Genomic DNA, 21,912 nt, shown 5'->3' on the forward strand with positions numbered 1-21,912 from the left:
AAGGAAGTCTTAAGATGGATAAGGACAAGGTGGAGACTATTTTGAGTTGGCCTACCCCTACATCTGCTTTTGAGGTCAGTAGTTTTCATGGATTGGCACAATTTTATAGGAATTTTGTAAGAAGATTTAGTGAAATTTGTGCACATATGATGGATACAATCAAAGGGGGCATGAAACCAAATTCATGTGGACTAAGTCTGCAAATTAGAGTTTTGAGAGATTAAAGAAAGAGGTAGCAAACCAACCTATCTTGGTTCTACCTAGTTTTGAGAAACCATTTCGGGTGGAGTGTGATGCTAGCAATATAGCAATTGGGCCAGTTTTGAGCCAGCAGGGCAGACCAGTGGCATTTTTGAGAGGTTTAATGAAGCCAAGACAAGGTACTCGGCATATGACCTAGAGCTCTATACACTTGTCCAAGCCCTCAAGAAGTGGATGCATTATCTCTTACCCAAGGAGTTTGTTGTCTTCACAGATAACCAAGCTTTGAGTTTCATTAACTCGCTGGAGAAATTAAGTCTGAGACACATCAAATGGATGGAGTTCTTGCAATCCTACACTTTCACTATCAAGCATAAGAAGGGGACAAACAATAAGGTGGCAGATGCTTTGAGTAGGAGGTTGCTGACAATGCAAGAAGTCAAGTTGCAGAGCATTGGCTTGGATGGATTCAAAGATCCTAATGAGGACACTGATTTCTCAGAGGCTTACAAGGCATGTGCTGATTTTGCTAATCATTTCCATAGTGATTTTGCTGAATACACCCTGCAGAATGGACTATTGTTCAAAGGTCAACAATTGTGCATCCCAAGGGGATCCATGAGGGAGAATCTCATACAAGAGAAGCACAATGGGAGCATGAGTGGGCACTTTGGTCTAAACAAGACCTTGGACCTTGTGGAAAGGTTCTATTATTGGCCCAAAATGCAAAGAGATGTCAAGAGGTATGTGGAGCAATGCAGCATATGTCAGAAGGCAAAGGGAACTTCATCAAATGCAGGGCTCTACCAACCTCTCCCCATCCCTAATAGGCCTTGGGAGTGCATTAGCATGGACTTTATAGTGGTCTAGGACAGGGATGGATAGTGTATTTGTGGTAGTAAACAGGTTCAGCAAGATGAGCCACTTCATACCATGCAAGACAACACATGATGCAAGTAATGTTGCCAACCTATTCTTCAGGGAGGTGGTTAGGATACATGGCTTGCCAAGGAGCATAGTGGCTAACAGGGATGTCAAGTTTATGGAGCACTTTTGGAGGACCCTATGGAAGAGGCTTGGAACAAATCTAGCACATAGCTCTGCCTACCATCCTCAAACTGATGGTCATATAGAAGTGATAAACAAGGTATTGCGCAACCTGTCAAGGTGCCTCACTAAAGAGTATGGACAAAGTTGGGAGCAAGTCATTCCTCAAGCTATATGTGCATACAATGATAGCAAGAATAGCAACAGGTTTAAGTCCTTTCCAAGTGGTGTATGGCACTCACCCAAGAGGCATCATGGAGTTAAGGGACCTATTTTCACATGACAAGATCAATGGGTAAGCTGATGACTTTGTTCAATCAATGAAGGAGGTGCATGATCAAGTGAAGAAAACTTTGATGAAAGCAAATCAGAAATTGAAGGAGAAGAAGGATGAGGGGAGAAGAGAATTGCAGTTCCAAGTGGGAGACTTGGGGATGGTGTATCTCAACAAGGCCAAGTTAAAAAAAGGAATCCCTAGCAAATTGCAAATGAGGAGGATTGGGCCATGCAAAATCCTTGAGAAGTATGGACCCAATGCCTACAAGATAGATCTACCAAAGGACGTGGCTTTCTCTCCAATTTTCAATGTAAAAGACCTAGTACCCTATAAAGATCCTAAGATGGATGACATAGAGTATCAAGAAGAACTAAACAAGGATGTATCAGACCTGAAGGTACCTGAAGAGAAGCAACCACAGGTTGAGAAAATCTTGGATTCTAGGGTGAAGAAGAGCACAAGGAAAAAGGTCTACAAGGAACATTTGGTGAAATAGAAGGATTTACTTGAGGCTGAGGCAACTTGGATTGCTGAGAGTGATTTCAAGAAGCTTGGCATCAGCAAGGAGTTCTTATCTCCAGCAATACCTTAGGCTTCTTCATGTAGGGGGAGAATGGTGCAGGAGCACCTAGGGTAAGGTAAAGCCCTAATCTAGATTTTGGTTTGTAGATGTTTAACCAACCATTGGGGTAATGAGGACTAGTTATAAAGTCCCAAGGTGAGTTTAGATGGTTTGATTTGGTAGGTTTTGGATTGGGAGTCAAATCTTGTCAATTAGGTCCTGATAGGCAAGATTGCTCAAAAGTTGCTCTAAGTGGCAAAGTGTGGTAAAATGCCATAAAGGGGTGTAAAGAGTGGGTAAGGGTGGTCCTTAGATGTTCTAAGGTCATCCTAGAAGGTTTGGTAACATACTGACCATGTTTGAAGAGTCTAGGAGCAAAATTGCAAAAGTTGTCAAAAAGTTGCATTAACAAGTTGCTTGACAACTTTTAGGCAGTTTTGGAAAAGCCAATGAATTGGGCAATTATGGTTCAAACTGCAAGACAGGATGGAGGAGGAAGTCTATTTAAGACTTTTCCAACTCATTTCCAAGGGTTGGACAGTTGGGTGTATGGACATAAATTTTGTCATGTACATAAGTTTTGTAACTACCTTTGTCATTGATGTCAAAGGGGGAGTGAATAAGGAAAATTGTATGTATGTATGTACATATAAGGGGGAGTTATATTGTAAGGAAAAGATGGTATAAATAATAATGATCCACAATTTTTAAAAATTTTGTAATGGCCATGTAGCTAATGTTACAAGTTTTGAAGATTTTGTTTTGGTACTAACCAATTTTCCCATATGTTGCCATCAATGCCAAAGGGGGAGATTGTTGGCAATTTGGCTGGGTTAACAGGATGTGATGTTGTCATTTATGGCAACATATATCTCAGATGAAGTCAGCAGATCTTGGAGATAAAGTTTTGGGTCAAAGACAAAAAATTGTTTAAGTGTCACAGAGTGTACCTATCAACACAAGAACTTTTTTAGTTAGTGTAGTTCACAAAGGTATTTATGGCATGTGCGCGCTTACCTAGAGGAAGTGTAGTATGTCAGGATGGCATGTGCAAGAGCAACGAACACTATGAACAAAGATATTTTGGTTTTACAGAGACAATGTTGAAAAGATAGGACAAGGCTGACTTGAGGAAATGAATATTTTGTATTAGGGACAACGACCTAGATGTTAAACCTAAGTTAGGAAGAATTAATTTTGTATTTTGGCAAGCATGTAAAGAGATGAAAGCCGAAAGTTAAAGAGATATGGTATAAAGGAAAAGATTTTGGATATGAAGATGTGTGAACTTGTAAGTTTGTATAATGCTATGTTTGTGACACGAATTCTGATGTATGATCAAAACAATGCAAATTGTGATAAAGTTTTGTGAAGAACATCAAAGGCAAATATCAAATATTGAAGATATCAGCAAAGTGTGCAGAGGTTTTTGTATCAACTCTTTGTATACTAAATTTCATTATATATCGCATGTTTGGGCAATGGGCTCATCTTGCATACATTTGTAAATTGTAATAACAACTCCTAATAGGGTTGAGGCTTCTAATAAGGCCAAAGTCCTTTAACAGGGGCCGAGATACTATACGGATGTAATAGACTCCTAGTAGGGTTCATATCTTTCACTAAATACTTTTGATTAGTGGATCATTTATGGGTACCATCCCCACCAGGGTTTTCTCTTGGCCAGGGTTTCCCTAGTTAACAAAATATGGTGTTATGAGTTGCTTTACTTTATGGTTGTGTTTATTGTTCAACATAGTTAATTTATTTTCTTATGCAAGTTATAAATTTGTTAAAGATATCCAATTTTGGGCAAAAGTTTGTGAAATATTGATTCACCCCCCTCCCTCTCAGTATTTCCTATTTCTAATAGTTGGAGGATTTGTGGACACTGAATATGAGATATCCTTATGATAGTTCTAAATTGTTACAATCCCAATTTTTGACATAATTTAAAATGTTCATATAGTCGTTGAGATGTCACATGAAGTCAGTTGATAGTTGAAATTTGTTATAATCATGTGATGGTAAGATGGTTAATCGTTATAATTTCATAAGAAGATGACATGCTAGTTAATTGTTATGATGCTATTATATTGTTATCTTGAAATCTTAGAAAATTGGTTATCATCATGGGAAGTGGGATGGTGGTTTATGAATAATAATTTGTTATGGTAAATTTTCATTATATTGAGGAATATAATATAATCGTGGAGAATTCCCTTGCAAGAGCACGTTGAAGGGGGGAAGCATTGCTAGAAAGGAATTGGGCATGGAAGGGCACCACCATCACTGAGAAAATAGGTACAAGCCCTGAACCACCTGGGCTAAGGATAATGACTAGGCAGGCAAGAGTGTACGTTGGACGACCATGAGCTAACTTGTTAAATCACATACCATTTAATAGTAAAAGAGATTACTAAGCATGAATTGGAAATTGAATGAGTTTGTACCCTTGTAATTGTGTTGTTGGTTGGAGCCTTCTAATGTATAATCATGTCTTATCATATCGACATCATGATACCTACATATCTATACATGTATATGTGTACATACGCAAACCAACTTTATATAGGACATATACGCATACTTGATATTTGGTGTATACGTAAGAAATATATGGTTGGGGTTTACACACGTACACGTATATGCATACATACATATATAGGTCTCTATGGATACTATGATGCTAAATACTAAGATAATATTATTTCTTTCACCTTGGCTATGGCCTAATATTATTTCATGCATGACAACCTTTCATATTCTATTTTATTTTCCATCGGGCCTTATAATTTGAGATTGCCATTTTAAATATTGGTGTCAATGACTTCTTGTTTACATTTGTAACTCTCACCGCCACCCTCTTCTTGTAATTAATGTACATATGACTTTTCTTTATTATTCTTCCTACTACTTGGGAAGGAGGTCTCTTCCTCTCGAAATTGTCTGAGTCTATAATTGTTTGCAAGGCACAAACCCTCGGCAGCATGGATTACCGTCTATTTTTGCATCACTATTTCTCAGAACTATGGTCGGAGTTCTTACATCTATTTGATAAGAATTCTTCCTACATTCTAAGTCCATATAGACCTAAGTAGAGTCATTGGAAGGTGACGCTTGTCGTGCACTTTGGATTGAGAAAACACGGCAGCAAGTTGTATGAACCAACTCCAAGTAGAGCACAATCCAAGTCATGTTTTGCATTTCATGTTTAAATCTTTATATGGACTTGAACTACGTGCATCTAAATTTGAAACCATTTCATGGCTAGGGCAGTAAAGGCAACCACCTAAGGGGTGATTGTGTAAATGAATAAGGCTTCTTTTCTTAAAGCTTTGATACCGAATCAAAATGCCAATTCGATGGCAAACCTTGATTCATATCCGATTGATATCCACAGGAGGGTACATTCATTGGTTTGAATAATTAATTACAATTGTTTGCTGGAGATTTCCACTTAGAAATTAATAGCATAATGATATATGTTTTTGCTTAGTTAAATTTGTGAAATACACTTTATATAAGGACAATAAGTATAAGAAGATGCAAGTAAAGTATACTTCATAATTCTGTGATGAGCCCGAAAGGGACATAAGAAATTGACTATGACTATAATTCTGAAAGAACACTTAAGCATACACCCAAGAAATTCATCCAGGAGGGCCATCTTGGCTGAGATGAAGGGTGAGTTGAAAATCTTTGAACCATAGAATTATTTCTTGCAAGAAAAGAAATGAACCATTATTAATAATAATTGTAAGCTCAAAAGAAAAGAGATATTAATCAACAAAAGTCAGCTCATGGTAGTCCAATATTCAAATCCTTATGCTTAGTCAAGCAATGAGAATGATACCCTAGTACTAGGATGCTCAGTGGCTGGTTAAGTTATTCTATGTCTGCTTCTGGGTAAGAAGGATCTTTCTCGTTAGAGATTGCGTAGGGATAAGTTATGGTCCGAGGTTGGGTGGTTAAGCCCCTGACAATGTTTCCCCTCTCTACAAGATGTCAAGACGTACATCAGATAAAGATAAGCTACACATTCAAACGATTGTCAAAAACAAGTATTTTACTTTTATGATGTCTATTCAAGTAGAAGGTAAGATTAACTGAGTTGTATCATCGTTACAATTATTTCTTTAAATGAAAGCAACTCTTATCGTCAACGTAATTGGCAACTAGTTAGATCGGTTGATCTTCTAACTAAACGTGGAATATATTTATTTGCAAGAGATAGGTTTATTTGACGGATTGTTATTTCAATCTTTCATTTATAAGAATAATGATTATGAGCATATCTTTTAATCTTATGTTATTGCCACAGTTAAGCAATCGGAAGAAATAGAATGATATAGTGGTATCTAATGCCCTAAATGATACAGCAGTATCTAAAGCCCTAAATGATACAATGGTATCTGACACCCCAAATGATACAGTGGTACCTGATGTCCTGAACAATACAGTGATATCTGATGCCCTAAATGATAAAGTGGTATCGGACACCCCAAAAGATACAGTGGTATTTGAAGCCTTATATGATCCAACAGTAATTGATGCCCTAATTAATACAATGGTATGTGATGTCCTAAATAATCCAATGGTAATTGATGCCCTAATTAATACAATGGTATGTGATGTCCTAAATAATCCAATGGTAATTGATGCCCTATAGTAGTATTTGATGGCAATCGTCACTTGATCCTAAGTGGTATTTGTGGACTAACCTGGGTTTTGAAAAAGCATCCCTAAATTGATTTCGGTTTCAAATTTCACAGTATGTAGATTTTAAATTCTTGGGTAAATTCTTTGACGGTATCTTCAAATGTTGGTTATGAGTTTTCTATTTAAGTAATTGTAACTATTAATCCCATTCACATGAACATAACTGATATAATTGTCTTCCTATGAAAATGAAGTAATAACTGTATTTCTTTGATATGTTAGTTGTTAGTTAAGACCCGGGAAAAGTGGTTGTTACGTAAATAGTGCTTATGTCAATAGTTTTTTGCCGCCTGTATGTCTTCATATTTTATCCTTGGTTGAGCTCTTGATCATAAATTCATGGACGACTGCTTTATCAAAATGTGAATGGAGGCTGAATTTTTGCATTTGGTTTATGCCTCTTTAGTTTTGCTTTGTTGCTGACTTGCTAATAGTAGTCACTGTCCCCTTGTGGTTTGTTTCTTTTTGACAAATGACTAGTTATCAATCTTTTGTTCATTCAGGAACCAGTTTGGTGGGTTAAACACCATCTCCTGCTCTGCTACAAATATACAAGTCATCCACGAGATATATTTCTCCTAAAAAGGCTACATGTACTGGCACGCATGTTCCTCATTGGGATGTCAAAACAAATAATCCATGACAAGTATAATTGGAACTGTGCCAAACTTCTAAAAACTTTCCATTTTAGTCATCGATATTTCCAACAGAAGATTGGCTGTCCTATTTATGGATGGTCTAAGGGACCCTCTTAGGGGTTTGATCAATGTTCTCAACCTTAACACACCTCAAGAAGTCGGGAACAAGGCCACAGATATGGATTTTGTTGCCCCAAAGAACAAAGCATCATCAAAGGGATCATCAATTCAAGAAGATAAAGCTAGGATCCCCTGCCAAAAGTAATTGCCAAAAGGAGACAAAATGGATGGAGACACTAGACATGAGCTAAGGAGGAATAATCTCAGTTTTACATGCAAAGAACCCTAGAACTAGGGCATAGATAGATGGGCAAAAAAAGATTCATTATATTGAGGTGGCACTTGATAGTGATGAAGAAGACAAATCTGATCAAAGTAGCGATTAAGAAGAGGATACAGCATTGGAAAAACCCTCTCCTAAAGATGGGAAGGGTGGTGTAGTTGCCATCATGTCCCAAACTCCAAGAATTTGATTCTTTAAAGGTTTGGGATGTATTGCAAGGACAAATGATAAAGAGTGTTGATAGCAGAGCAACTTGTAACTTTATTCTTTTAGCTTTGGTCACTAAAAAGGGCCTTTAAATAGTTGAGCATGAAAGTTTTAGTATGATGGTGAAGAATGGCTACCAAATGTCTTGTTCAACAGAGGTACCAAAATTGAATCCATCAACTAGTGGTTATATGGTCACCGATGATTTCTATGTTGCAGAGCTAGGTGATATCAATTCCATACTTGGTTTCCCATGGATGATGTCCATAGGCAAATACCCTCAAAGTTTTCAAACCATGGAATTCAAATTCATGGTAGATGGCAAGAAAGAGGTGTTTAAGAGACTATCAGATGAAGCTCCTCAAGTTGTATCCGCCAAGAAGGAGAGCATATTTAGGCATGGAGATATTGCTTGGGTCGCACAATGTCTTGTTTCATCCATATCAATGATCAGCAAGCCCAAGTATTATCACAATGATTTGCAAACTATTTTTGATAAGCATGGTCTAGTTTTTGGAAACATGCCACCCAGCAGGCCACCAAAAGAGGGTTTGAACACACCATTGAATTAGAAGAAGGTGCAAACAAGGACATCACCACTCCATGTAGATACCCCAAGAAACTTAAGGATAAGACTGAATATTTTATCCCACTCTAATCTTCTGTTTTTGGTCTAAGTTTGCAGCTGGTTTGGGGGCTTTCCCCAAACCTGAGAATGTAGGCAGTGTGTTGTTATTCAGGTCATGGGCTTGGTATCCGTGGTCTGCTTCTTCTTTCATGGTTCTGCCTCCTACTGAAGTGGAGACTTTCTATGTTAAGTTGGAGGTGGATGCATGGTGGTTTACCAGTTTTGGCCCTGTTTTGGTAGTCTTTCTCTTATCTGGTCTCATTGAGGTCAGTCCCTTTATTATTGAGGTGGAAAGGGATGTTGCATTTGGTGAGCAGATCTGCTGTCAAGGTGGTGTTGTTACTCACAAGAATATTCTTGGCAACCTTGCTCATTTCCAGGAATTTGGGAATTTTTTCATTGATGGAATGTTGGTTGAGTCTTGTTGGGGGTCTTTGATGACCTGACCTATGTTGTTCGGTCTTTTAAGGCCTTGTGCTCTCTTTGCAGTCTCTCCACAAAGTTCCTCTGTTGACTATGTGCCATGAGTGGCATGTTCATGTACAAACCTCCTCTGTTGTTTGTTTTGTTGATCCCTTGACAGCCCCTTGGTTGTGATTGTAAAGGCCAGACCCCTTGTCTGGTTACATATTTTAATCAAAAGCATCCAATAACAGCAACAAATATTTATTTTGCACATACTAATGTTGAGCTGCTAATATTAATTTGCAAAACAAATGCCTCTATATCACTTGTATAGCAAAATTAGTGGCTTGGCAGAGTTAGCACTCACAGAGGTTCTTACAGCAACCCAGATTTTGAATTTTTGTCGGTTCTTGGACTATGTCTTTTTTCACCGTTGATGGTTGGAATGGCAAGGACTGGGGGGTTCTACCTCTAGATTATTCATTACCTTTAAAAAAGTTATGGAGGATAAAAATGTGTAATGCTCTGCTCTTTGATGTACCTCTCACTTTTTTTGCAATAAATTTTTACCCCTTTTTCCAAAATAAGGAAATAACAAAATTAACTGTCAATTAAAGCTATTTACAGATAACAGCGGGCAGTTATTACGAGATCAGTACTTTTACTGGTATGGGAAATGGTATTAATACCACAGTCATTTTTTTTAAAGAGAAACAATTACTTAGAGGTGACAAATGGAAAATATAGACAAATTTATAAAAATCTAAATTTATAAACAAATACATATTTAACCAATATAGTTTACAAAATATAAAATGCCCGTCCACTGGATGTGCTGGAGTGGCAAATCTACAAGATTTATAATGGAAATCAATGATCAAATATGCAGAAAATGTATGACATATTCAAAATGAATAAACGTTGAGTCAGCATATAAAATGGACCTAACATACACGTTTAATCAACATTTTACGTGCTAAAAATATATACAAATGCTGAATGGGCATATTGTATACAATTGTTAAATGTAGAATCGTTACAGCATTTGGCAAAGCAAATACCTACGGCGAAAAACACTTGATAATATAAATAGTCGTTTGCCGATGATAGCGGGTTGCTTATTGTTTGATCAAGAGAAAAGCAGTGACTCTCACTAAAACCCTACACCTGTATCAATATAGAAATAAGTGAAATTGAAGAGTGCCCAAAAAAAAAAAAGACAAGCTTACCGGGAGCAGGGGAAGCAATGTCAGAGGAATCCTTCAAATTGGAGGTTTCATCGTGTACGATTGAGGCGCCCATAGAGAGATCGTTGTTGCTATTGTTAGGCGGTTCGGAAGAAAAAACCCTGGCGCCTCCCATTGCTGAAACCTCCCATCCCCGCAAGACCTGCACGGCCTTCACCAGGCTCCTGCCCGTCTGCCTTAGCATTTTATCCGCAATAAACACTCCAAATCAAGGCGACAGATTAATTAGAATATCATCTGCTGCCAATTTTTAAACCAGAGTCTCCATAGTTTATATTAGATCTCTATATTGGCGCACCACCTTCAACACTGGTTTCATTTCAGAAAACAGGCTAGTTGGAATTTGCTCCTAAATAATGCCAAAGATATAGTCTTGGAGATTTTATGTTTTGTAAAATGAAGTTTCGTCCGCATGAGATTACAAATTAATTTTAATTACTTTTAAAGATGATTGGACTGATATTGGTTGACTATAATGACGGTGTTCTTGTGATATTGCTATAGGATTTAACTATGTGATTTTGAGTCAAACTCATTGACCCATGTTTTATGAGTAGTGATTCAACATAATCCATCTTTCATGAGAATAAATGGAATACTTAACATTCATTGGATCTAGGTGATGCTCACAGGGGTGAAGCACCGAGACTACCCAGGAGGTCACACATCCTAGGGCTACTCCAACCTGATCAAACTAGTTTGGGTAAGATTAGGGGAGGGGGCTTGTTTAAGGTCCACACTACTAAGTGTGAGTTATTTTATTTTTATTTTTTTAAAGGAGGGTTCATATCAGTCTCTATAGTGTCAAAATTGTTCTGGGCGCGATTCCAAGCTTCATTTCTTATGATGTTGAAGTCTTGCATTCAGCATGACTTGATCTCTAGTGGGCTCATTGAGAACCTTTCAACGTCACGAGTAGACCAAAGGCCCGTTGACGTGAGCTAATATTTTAGAATTGAGCAAATAAATATAAATTAATGGAAGGTAAGAAAATGAATCAGTTTAGCTAATTATTAGGTTTGTATATTAAAAAGTAATGAGTTCTTCTCTTGTCTGATTATCTCACTAATAGGTTCTAATGTATTCTTTATTAGGTCATCCTCGTGCTTTGTTTGGATTCCTTGACACACTTCTATCTTTCTATTTTATCTTTCTTGTTCAATTTATTTCCATGTGTATATGATTTCTAATATTTCCTTCTTCATGGCATGACCCACCTTGTGGTACTCCTATTTGGTAGGAAGTCGCTGACACGCTTTGATTATATTGACTTGTTCGGTAGACATAGATTAGTGACTATGAGTTTTGGTCATCTTGAGTGGTCTATTTTGGACTTTTAGTTGATATGTTGTTCGACTCGGACCTTAGTCAAAGTGTAGTTTTGACTATGTGATTTTGTGTTTGGTCTTCATGAGTTTTATGTGATTAGACTTTTATTTGTTGATGTGTTGATTAACTATGTTTTTCTATATGATATTACTTGATTTTATTTATTATGATGTTAATGTTACTAATACATACTAAGTTGATGTTGACTACTACATAATTTGATATAATTACTTGATGATGAAATCTAATGATGTCGTAATGTTTCATGATGAATCAACATGAAATGAAGTTGTAATTGATAATGTTAAGTGTGTAAACTTGTATCTTGATCTTTTTTTTGTTGATGTCGAATTGATCATTATCATATGAAATGTATGCTAAATGATGAGTATATATTTCCTGACATCTTTGATGATTTTGTATATTGAATTGAATATATTCATCAATTATCAAAATGAAATGTGATACGATTTCATTTGATTATGGTTTCTGATGGCACTGATCTATTTTCATGGTTTTTAGTGTGACTGAGTGGTTGCAGGTTGAAGGCGAGGTTGTGGCTGAGGTAGAGGAGGCTAGCTCCTCGATGGGGTTGGTATGGGATCATTTGGTGTATTCACACACACACACACACACACACACACACACACACACATAGTAGACAATATATGCATTGTTAGTGTATATTTGCCTTAACTTTATACTTGAATAATTATGTGATTTGTTTTAATGCATAAAGTTAAGTAAAGAAATGAGACGTTAATATATCATGCCTGAGATGAAAACTATGTTTTCTTTATCAAAGAAATGAATACTATGGAGGAATAATTAAATGTAATTACTTTTAGTATTATCCGTAAATTACAATTTTCGAAGTGTCCATTTAAATTTTGAAGACAATAAATTTTCTATTAAGTGTGGATCATGGTCCATGTAAAAGTAATGAGGAAAATTGAAAATAAATGTTATAAATGGAATTAGTTAGTTCTATTTACTAATTCAAAGGGAATAGTTGAAAGAGAGAAAATGTGTCAGAGGAGAAGTTGCCTCCAAAAAGGACTGGAACTCCACTTCATTTTTGGGATATATATGCCATTACTAGTAGTGTAATAGGGAGAGCAAAAACTATGGTGTGAGGGGGACAATAATTGGAGGAAAAGTTTGATTTTTATTAGGATATGGAACCTCCACTCACTGTTGGAAACTACAATTAAAACAATTCTTATGTTGTCATTAACGTCAAACCTATTAGTGAGATAGTTTGCTATCTGCTCTAAATGTCATATCTATTTGATTAATGAAGAGGTTTTGAGAAGTTGTCCATAACAAAAAAATCTAGAGAATAGGTTGAGTTACGAAGAGGAAACTACAAATGGACATTTGATTAGTTGAACATTGACAAGATAAATTGATTGTTTAACTCATATTACAAGTGGAGAAGACAGTAATGCTCAAGTCTTGAAAGTGTGAACAAAGATAGATCAAATGCATAGGCTTGACCAAGCTATCAATCTCATTTTTTGGTTTTGACAAAGTAGTGACAAAACACTTAGTCATTATCTAACAAAAAATAGTGTGAGTCGAGTGCATAGCATATGTCGAGCATAAGCCTCTAGATAGTACATGCCAAATAATATGATTAGTCAATGTTGAGCACTAGTAAGTGTCGAGCAAATAGTATGTGTTGAGTCACTCTAGTGTCGTGTAGTCTATACATGTCGAGTGATTTAGGTGTGGAGTAATAATAAGTGTCGAGTTATACAGAAGACGAATTACAACATTCAGAGCCCAATGAAGGTCGAGCATCAGAGCCTATTGAAGCCAAGTGAACAGTTTTTGGTATAGATGTTTGTTATGGCACAAACTTCTATGTAAACCATTTTTGGCCAACGCAAACATGAAATTTTGATATCAAGAGATAAGGATCCAATCATATTATGCATCCCTATGCAATGCATGCAACCAATTAGATAAATGGAAGCATTAGGTGGCAATAAGGATCAACCACAGTCATTGATTATAACCTAGCCCATCTCCACCAATGCCTATTTAAGGAGGTAAAACCATAAAGAGTTTTATGGGTATGCAAGGAGACGGATGCTAAGAGTATAGAGTTCATTCATGGTGGCTATGACAGTTATGATAGAGTTGCACATTGCATAATCAATTTAAGGAGAACAAAATGAAACAATGAAAAGATAGAAGAGAGATATTTGATCAAGAGGATCAAGGTTTAAACAGTAAAGAGGAGATCTGACATTAAGCAACAAGGTGCTAACCGAAGAATTGGGTGTTGAATCATTCTAACAACTAATATAGAGTAAATCTCTTAACAAAGTAGTCCTCACAAGATGTTGTAAATCTCTTAACATAGTCGGTGAGTGCTTAGTTTATTGTGAGTTAAAATCCTTTAGTCAAGGTGAGACCTAACAGTCTTGTAAGCCTTTAACAAGGCAAACCCCTCATAAGGTAGCTCATAGTTTATAATCAAATAGGCCACACTTTACAACTGTAGTACTGAAGATTTGTGGGTATCATCCCCACCCCAATTTTACCTTCTCCTTGGAGGGTTTATGGGTAACCAAAATCTTATGTGTTATGTGTTGATTTACTTTATGCTATGGATGTGAGGTATGGTTAGTTGTTTCAGTTTACATGCAAAGTTATGACATGGATATATGGTGAATTGTTTTAAGGTTAAAAGTTTTAAGTACTAATTCACACCTCCCCCCCCCCCCCCCCCCCACTCTCAGGACTTACTTTCACATTGGTATTTCCAACAATTGGTATTAGAGTTTTGTTCTCTAGAAAGGAAAGTTTGATAGCTTTGGGGGTAAGATCTTGAAGATGGAAGTCTACAAGTTGGCAAAGACTATTGAGAACTAGAAGATTGAAATATAGCTTGCCCTACATCAACTCAAGGAGGCAAGATATGAACTACAACATTCATTGAAGAGAAGAAAGGAGATAGCTATTCAACAAGATGACACTCAATATCAAGAAGTAGACACTGTTGGGTTATTTGAGGATAGAAACTTAGAAGAGTTTGATGCAACAATTGAAGATATGATGGAAAAGAACAATGCCCTAAGTGAAAAAGTCAAGAATTTGAAAATAGAACAAGAAGCACAATCAAGACTATTGTGCGAGACAACTAAACTAAAAAAGAAAGCTGAAGAAGATAGAGCCATGATTGAAAAAGACAAAAGACTACTAGCTAATAGATTTGAGGAGAAGACATCAAATGTACAAAAGCTAGCAAACATGCAATGGGATATAATGAATCAACTAATGATTGCAAATCAAGAACTAAATAGGAAAGATATTGAGATTACAACTTTGGAAACATAGAATACCCTAATGTAGAATGAATTGAAGACTGAGAAAGAAAAGCTTAACAAGCCTAGTGAAGTCATCAAGTACTTTGAAAAACTAATGGAAGCACCAAGATCAAACAATGACATTGCTAGTTTGGGATATTCTACTACTAAGAAAGGAGAATCATCTAGGAGTGGTGAACAAAGGAATAATAAGGGAAATAACATCAAGCCCACTTGTCATCACTGTGAAAATCTGGGTCACACAGCAAGTGTCTGCAAGAACAACATTGGAAATCAAAACTCTAAGCATAAATTCAAGGGACATTGTCGTAACTGCAAGAAGCAAGGACATCAGGCACATGAATGCAAGACAAAGATCACCAACACTAAGAGATTTGAAGGTTATTGTTACAACTATCAAAAATATGGATACAAGGCATATGAATGTAGATCTAAATCCAAGTGGACATCAAACAAATAGAAAAAGGTACACCATAGCAAAAATTCTTATGATTGGGATTATAATACAAGGTATAGTTGTTATTATTGCCAAGAATATGGCCATATCCCTAAAAATTGCATTAGGACACACTTTAGAGGTAACTATAATAGATGGTTGAATGAGATTGTATGCTTTAGTTGTCTTAAAATCAGTCATGTCAACAGAAACTATCCAACTCGGTCACCTAGACTAAGCAATGAATTTAGCAAAGGTAAAGGAAAGGTTGATGTTGAAAAGGTAAAGATGTAGATGAACAAAATATGGAGAAAGAAGGAAGATTGCACCACATCAAGTTTAGATAAGGTCACTTTATCCATTGGATCAAGTAATCACATCACTCCCAACTAGGCAATCCAAGGTATGTGCGGAATTGATATTTGAAATATAACATTATGCATCAATTCCAAATATCTAAGATGTGAAAAGGTTATATATGCATGAATTAAGATGCAATAAAGAAGTTAGAATCAAGAGTTATTCTATAGATATGTTGCTTTCTATATTGTTGTTGAGCATGGAAAGAATTATAGTTGCAGCCGAGCATGAATGGAATTATAGTTGTTGTCAAGCTCTCTATGTTAGTTGAGCATATTGAACATCTTCTTATAACTGAACATGTTGAAAGTCCTATGATAGCCAAGTTTACAGTTGTATAAGCACTAAGCAATTAATGTCAAATTTGAAGCGTTATACAACACCTACTAGAGTTTGAAGAGCACAAAGGCAATTAGCAAATGGTGATTCAAGTGTTTGTGAACTAGATTCAACTACTACTTGACACCATTCTGTGGCCTCAAAAGGTATTTAGCTTGTGTTGAGTTATGTCATTTCATTTTTGCAAACCCTAGTGAGTCAAAAATGGCAACCAACTCTTCAACAACACCTAGGAAAGAGGGGAAGGAAGTTTTTAATGTACAATTAATTAGCAATGATTTTAGGTAACCCCCATTTCAAGCAATTCCTGAGATTGCGTATAAGGGAGATCTGTCTGGTGCGTTATCCATGATACCACCAAAATTTATAATTATTCAAGATATGCAATGATGTTACACCAGTAAGGTGGGAGAAGAAGGAGAGATGAAGATTAGGGATATCTACAACAAGTTATGTGAGAACGAAGTGCTAAAGGAAGAAAATAATATTTTGGAGCAAAAATGGTTGATGCATGCCCTAGATTTTGTTTAGGTTTTTAAAACTAAATGGATTAAGATCACTTTGAGAAGTATACATGATAACTAGCTTTTGTTACAGAATGGACCAATTAGAATTTCAAAGAGAATCATACATAAAGTAATAGGGTATCCTACCCTTGATCGACCAAAGAGTATGAGAAGCGATGTAAAGGAAGTTATTGAAAAGAATACTAGAGCCATGTGAGATAAAAGAGGAATGTCAATTGATGCAATTTTAGATCCCATGGTAGTCTTTGTAGTCAAATTTATAGCACACAAATTCTTTCAGTCAAATCGATTGAATAGTGTATCTTGCATGGCAATTGACCTAGGCTATAAAATTGTAAAGAGAGACCACTCTTATGACCTAGGAGTTGCAGCTTCAACAACTCTCAGAGAATTTGGAAGCCATCAGGAAGGCCAAAAGAACATCATGTAAGTTTGTCTCATTGATTATTTACATATTTTTTTATGTGCAAAACACTCTTCCCACTTTTGGAAAAGTTGTTTGGAAGACAAATAGACTAGTTACACACTAGATAATAGAGTTTATTGAACAACTTGGTGAGAATTTTGAGTCAGTTATCACTAGATATTTTGAGGATATTAAGAAATCCACGAAGAAAAGGTTAAGAATACATGTATCCCTGGTAGAACAATACTACAATGATTTTTTTTTTTTAATGGATGTCGATTACACATATGTGCAAGCATCAATTCCTAGGGTAAGATGGTTGAGACCCTTGCCATGTGAAATTAATGTTGATGAAGCTTCAACAACCATCACTACATTATTAGCAGAAGAAATTGACCAGGATGCTACATCCTTTGGCAACTATGATGAGGCAAATTCCATAATTACAATCAATTTCCAAACTGTCTTAGCCATCAGGAAAAAGAATAAGATGGTAAATAAACTAACTGAGAAATTTGGTGAAGGTGAAGAAGAATGTGAAGAAGAAGGAGATGAAGAAGAAGAATAAGAAGAAGAAGAAAAACAACAACAACAAGGTCAAGGACCTCTTGAATTAACTCAAGGTTTGGGTGAAGACAAAGATGTTTAGGAAGAAGGTATCAAGGAAGAAGAAGCTAAGGAAGCACCCAAGATTACAAAGAAGAAGAGGAAAGCTTAGTAGAAGTGAATGAACAAGCCAAAGAAGACTATGAAGAAGTCACAATAGAAGCTGACAGTACCTCTAACAGGTTAAGCACAAGGTTAGCCACTACACAGGCGAAAGAAGAAACAAAGGCAAAAGATAAGAGAAAAGGTGCCACAACAGAGCCAAGAAAACCTACCAAAATGTTGAGGTGGAAATACAAGCCACAAGACGAATCAAATGAAGAAAGGACTAAATCAAATGACAATAATCAATTCAAAGTGGTAAGCCACAACCCTTCCTTTGATATTGACAATCTATGTGAAAATATTAAAACCAATGCAGACCTATTTGGCTTTTCACATATAGATTTTGATAAGCTAGGGAGTGTGGATAAGAATAATGTAGAAGAGGCCATATATGATATGATGGTAACATTCAAGACCACTCCTCTAGAGATTGCCAACTCCATACCAAAGAGTGTATATGATAGAGTTGAGCAAAAGTGGCAATTCAGTTTAACCACTAAAAGACAAATTAGAGAGGCTACACTATCTCGAGTTACACCTACTTTGGATAAGCAGATGATTGTAGAGGCAATGGAGAAACACAAAGGGAATTTTTCTCCTAAATATAGAGCATTTCATATCTTGAAGAAACAAGTAGAAGATGTGGTAACTAAGAGCACACTGCTTTGGAAATCAATTTATGGGTTATCCATAGAAGCTATTAAAGAAAAAGGAGAGCGAGATGTGGTAGAGACTATTGAAGATCAAACAAAAGAAGGTGTAGTGGAGGAAACTAAAGAAGGAACATATAAGATTGATACAGCTAAAGAAGAGCAACATGATGCACATGATGCTCAAGTGTCGAGCACTAGTCCTCCACATACCACAAATGAAAGTCAATGGGACATAGTCACTATTGAGGACATACTAGAAAACTCCATTCATAATGTCAATCCATTAAGTAAGGAGGATATAGGAAATTGCAACATGAATCTTCCAATGCTGCAAATTTATGCATAAATCCTATATTAGTGAAGGTTGGTGAATCTCAAAAGGTTGAGGCTGCATCTACTGAGACTCAAAGGCAAAAAGACACATCTTTAGTGCCATCAAGCATTGTAATGGAAAAAATAGGTGAGTCACAAGACAAGATCAAAGATCAAGGTGTAACTCTTGAATAGAAAGAAAAGCCCACACAAGCACCATCTAAAATGCTTACCATAGTCATTTAGATGAAGGACAAAGAAGTAGACACCTCAGCTACATTACTACCAAGTTTACAAAGTTAGAAATTTAATTTCCACATGGAAACTCAATGATGAGGGTTGTGTAGTTACTTTTAATGATAAAAATTGGAAGGTTTCAAAAGGTTCCCTTATAGTAGCAAAAGGTGTGAGAATAGACACCTTATATCTTTGTACAAGCCATATTGTTCCTTCTACTTTAATTATTTTAGAGAAAAATGAATGTTTAGGAACAGTTGCTACCATTGAGCAGGGAGAACAAATAACTACTGTAAATTCTAATACAACACTGTGGCACAATAGACTTGGGCACATGAGTGAGAAAGGTATGAAAGTACTTCATTCAAAGAAATTTTTACCAGGTCTAAAATGTGTTAATATGGATTTTTGTGAAAGTTGTGTGTATGGAAGACAAAAGAGAGTGAGTTTTGTGAAGACTGGAAAGGAAAAAAAAAAGGAGACATTAGAGCTTGTGCATATTGATGTATGGGGACTGACTCAGGTATCTTCCCTTGGTGGCTCTCATTACTATCTTACATTTATTGATGATGCAAATAGAAAAGTATGGGTTTATTTCCTTAGACAGAAATCTAATGTATTTTGAACTTTTAAGAAATGGAAATGCTTGGTTTAAAATGAGACTGGTAAAAAATTAAAATGTCTCAAATCTTATAATGGCAGTGAGTATTGCAGTCATGAATTTGAAGATTATTGCTCCACTAATGGTATTCATAGACAAAAAACTGTTCCAAGGACTCCACAAGAAAATTGAGTGGCTGAACAAATGAACATGACTATAATAAAGTGTACAAGGAGCATGAGATTGCATGCTGGGTTGCCCTTACACATGTGGGTAGAGGCTATCAATACTCCTATATATTTGGTTAATAGAGGTCCCTCTACTCCTTTGGGCTATGGTATTCTAGAGGAAGCATGGATTGGTAAGAAGATGAGTTATTATTTTCTCAAGACCTTCAGTTGTGAAGCTTTTGCTCATATAGATTCTAAAAATAAAACCAAGCTAGAAGCTAAGTCAAAGAAATGTGTATTTGTTGGATATGGCATTAATGAATTTGGTTATAGGCTTTGAGATTTTGAAAATCATAAAATTGTAAGAAGCAGGGATGTCATATTCAATGAGAAAGTGTTGTACAAAGATCTGTTGCAGCAACATGAGAAGAAAGAAGATGATGATGTAGTGTTGCATGATACTCCAAAAGTTGATGTTCTAGCCATTCCTCATGATGTGCAACAATTGCAAAAATAAATACCACACACACCAGTGAATGTTAGACAGTCAATAAGGCAAATTAGACCTCTAGAAAGCTTTTTTCTCTCTTTGTATTCTATTTTACTTACTAATGCTGGTGAATCTAAATGTTATGATGAAGCTATGCAGGTAGATACTAAGATTCAGTGGGAGTCTGCAATGAAAGACAAAATAGACTCTTTGGTAAAAAAATAAGACTTGGGATTTATGCAAGTTGCCTAAAAGTAAAAAGGCTTTAAAGAATAAGTGGGTTTATAGGTTGAAAGAAGAGGAAGGAGGTAAAAAAATATTTAAAGCCATGTTAGTTGTGAAAGGGTTTGCATAGAAAAAGGGCATTGATTTTGATGAGATATTTTCTCTTGTTGTTAAGATGACTTCTATCTATACTATTTTAAGTCTTGTGGCTACTGAAGATTTGCATTTAGAGCAGCTTGATGTTAAAAAAACCTTTCTTCATGGTGATTTGGATGAAGAGATATATGGCTTAGCCACAGGGTTTTGAGATCAAAGGTAAGGAGAACTTAGTGTGCAAAATGAAGAAAAGTTTATATGGCTTGAAGCAAGCACCTCGGCAATGGTATTTGAAATTTGACAATTTTATGCATGAGCATGGATATAGTAGGTGTCATTCAGATCATTGTGTTTATTTTAAGAGGTTGGATGATGACAGCTACATTATTTTATGTTTATATGTTGATGATATGCTTGTAGTTGGGTTTAACATGGATCATATTAAGGGGCTGAAACACTAGTTAGCACATGCATTTTCTATGAAGGATCTGGAGGAAACAAAAAAAATACTTTGTATGAAGATTTGTAGAGATGGGAAGAATAAGAAGTTGACACTATCTCAGGTTGATTATGTTGAGAAGGTGTTGCAACGTTTCTCTATGGATAATCCTAAAGCTGTCAGCACACCTTTACCTAGTCATTTGAAGTTGACTAAGGAGATGTGTCCCAAGACACAAGAAGAGGAGGATAAGATGTCCAAGGTACCCTATGCTTTAGCTATAGGAAGCTTGATGTATGCCATGGTATGTACCAGGCTAGATATTGCACATGTAGTGGGAGTTGTTAGTAGGTATATGAGTCATCCAAGAATTGAGCATTGGAATGCAATCAAATGGATTCTAAGATATTTGAGAGGAACATCTAATAAGTGTTTACACTTTGGGGGCTCTACTACAGATGTATAGGGCCATGTTGACTTAGATTTGGTAGGGGATATTGATACCAAGTGGAGTACTATAGGTTATGTCTTTACTATTGGTGGGGCAGCTGTGAGCTGGGTTTCTAGGTTACAAAAGGCTAATGCTTTATCCACTACAAAGGTAGAGTATGTAGCTACTACAGAGGCAACCAAGGAGATGATATGGCTTTAGTTCTTCCTTGAATAATTGAGAAATCCTCAAAAGGATAATTATTTATTTATAGATAGTCAGAGTGCCATTCATCTTGTGAAGAATTTAGCTCTGCATTCAAAGATAAAAAACATATAGTTGCGGTACCATTTCATTCGATCAGTTTTGGAGGATGGACAATTAAATCTAGACAAGATACATATAGATGAAAATCTAGTAGATATTTTTACTAAGGTAGTGACAAGGGAGAAGCTGAATTCCTCTTCAGCTTCGGTTGGTCTTCTAGACTGAACATAAATAAAAGAATAGTAGAGTCCAGGGTGGTTTGATCT

General features: G+C 36.2%; 1 protein-coding gene across 2 annotated transcripts in view; it reads right to left on the reverse strand.

The window, feature by feature from the left end:
• Positions 1 to 10,684, reverse strand: part of LOC149538950 (Ribosomal protein S5 domain 2-like superfamily protein) — a 28,206-nt gene extending 17,522 nt beyond the window's left edge. The window contains exon 1 of one of the 2 annotated variants that reach the window (XR_016356147.1): positions 10,260 to 10,670. Coding sequence is in view for 1 of the 2 variants with exons in the window: in XM_089800336.1 (XP_089656462.1) it covers positions 10,260 to 10,461 (202 nt within the window). In the remaining variant the exon portion in view is untranslated. Of the gene's footprint in view, positions 1 to 10,259 lie in introns of both variants that reach the window. The other variant, XM_089800336.1, reaches the window with a different exon arrangement.
• Positions 10,685 to 21,912: the final 11,228 nt, after the last annotated feature.

Source organism: Cupressus sempervirens, chromosome 9 (genome assembly GCF_028749045.1).
Source record: "Cupressus sempervirens isolate cs-2001-9-10 chromosome 9, ASM2874904v1, whole genome shotgun sequence".
Lineage (NCBI taxonomy): Eukaryota > Viridiplantae > Streptophyta > Pinopsida > Cupressales > Cupressaceae > Cupressus > Cupressus sempervirens.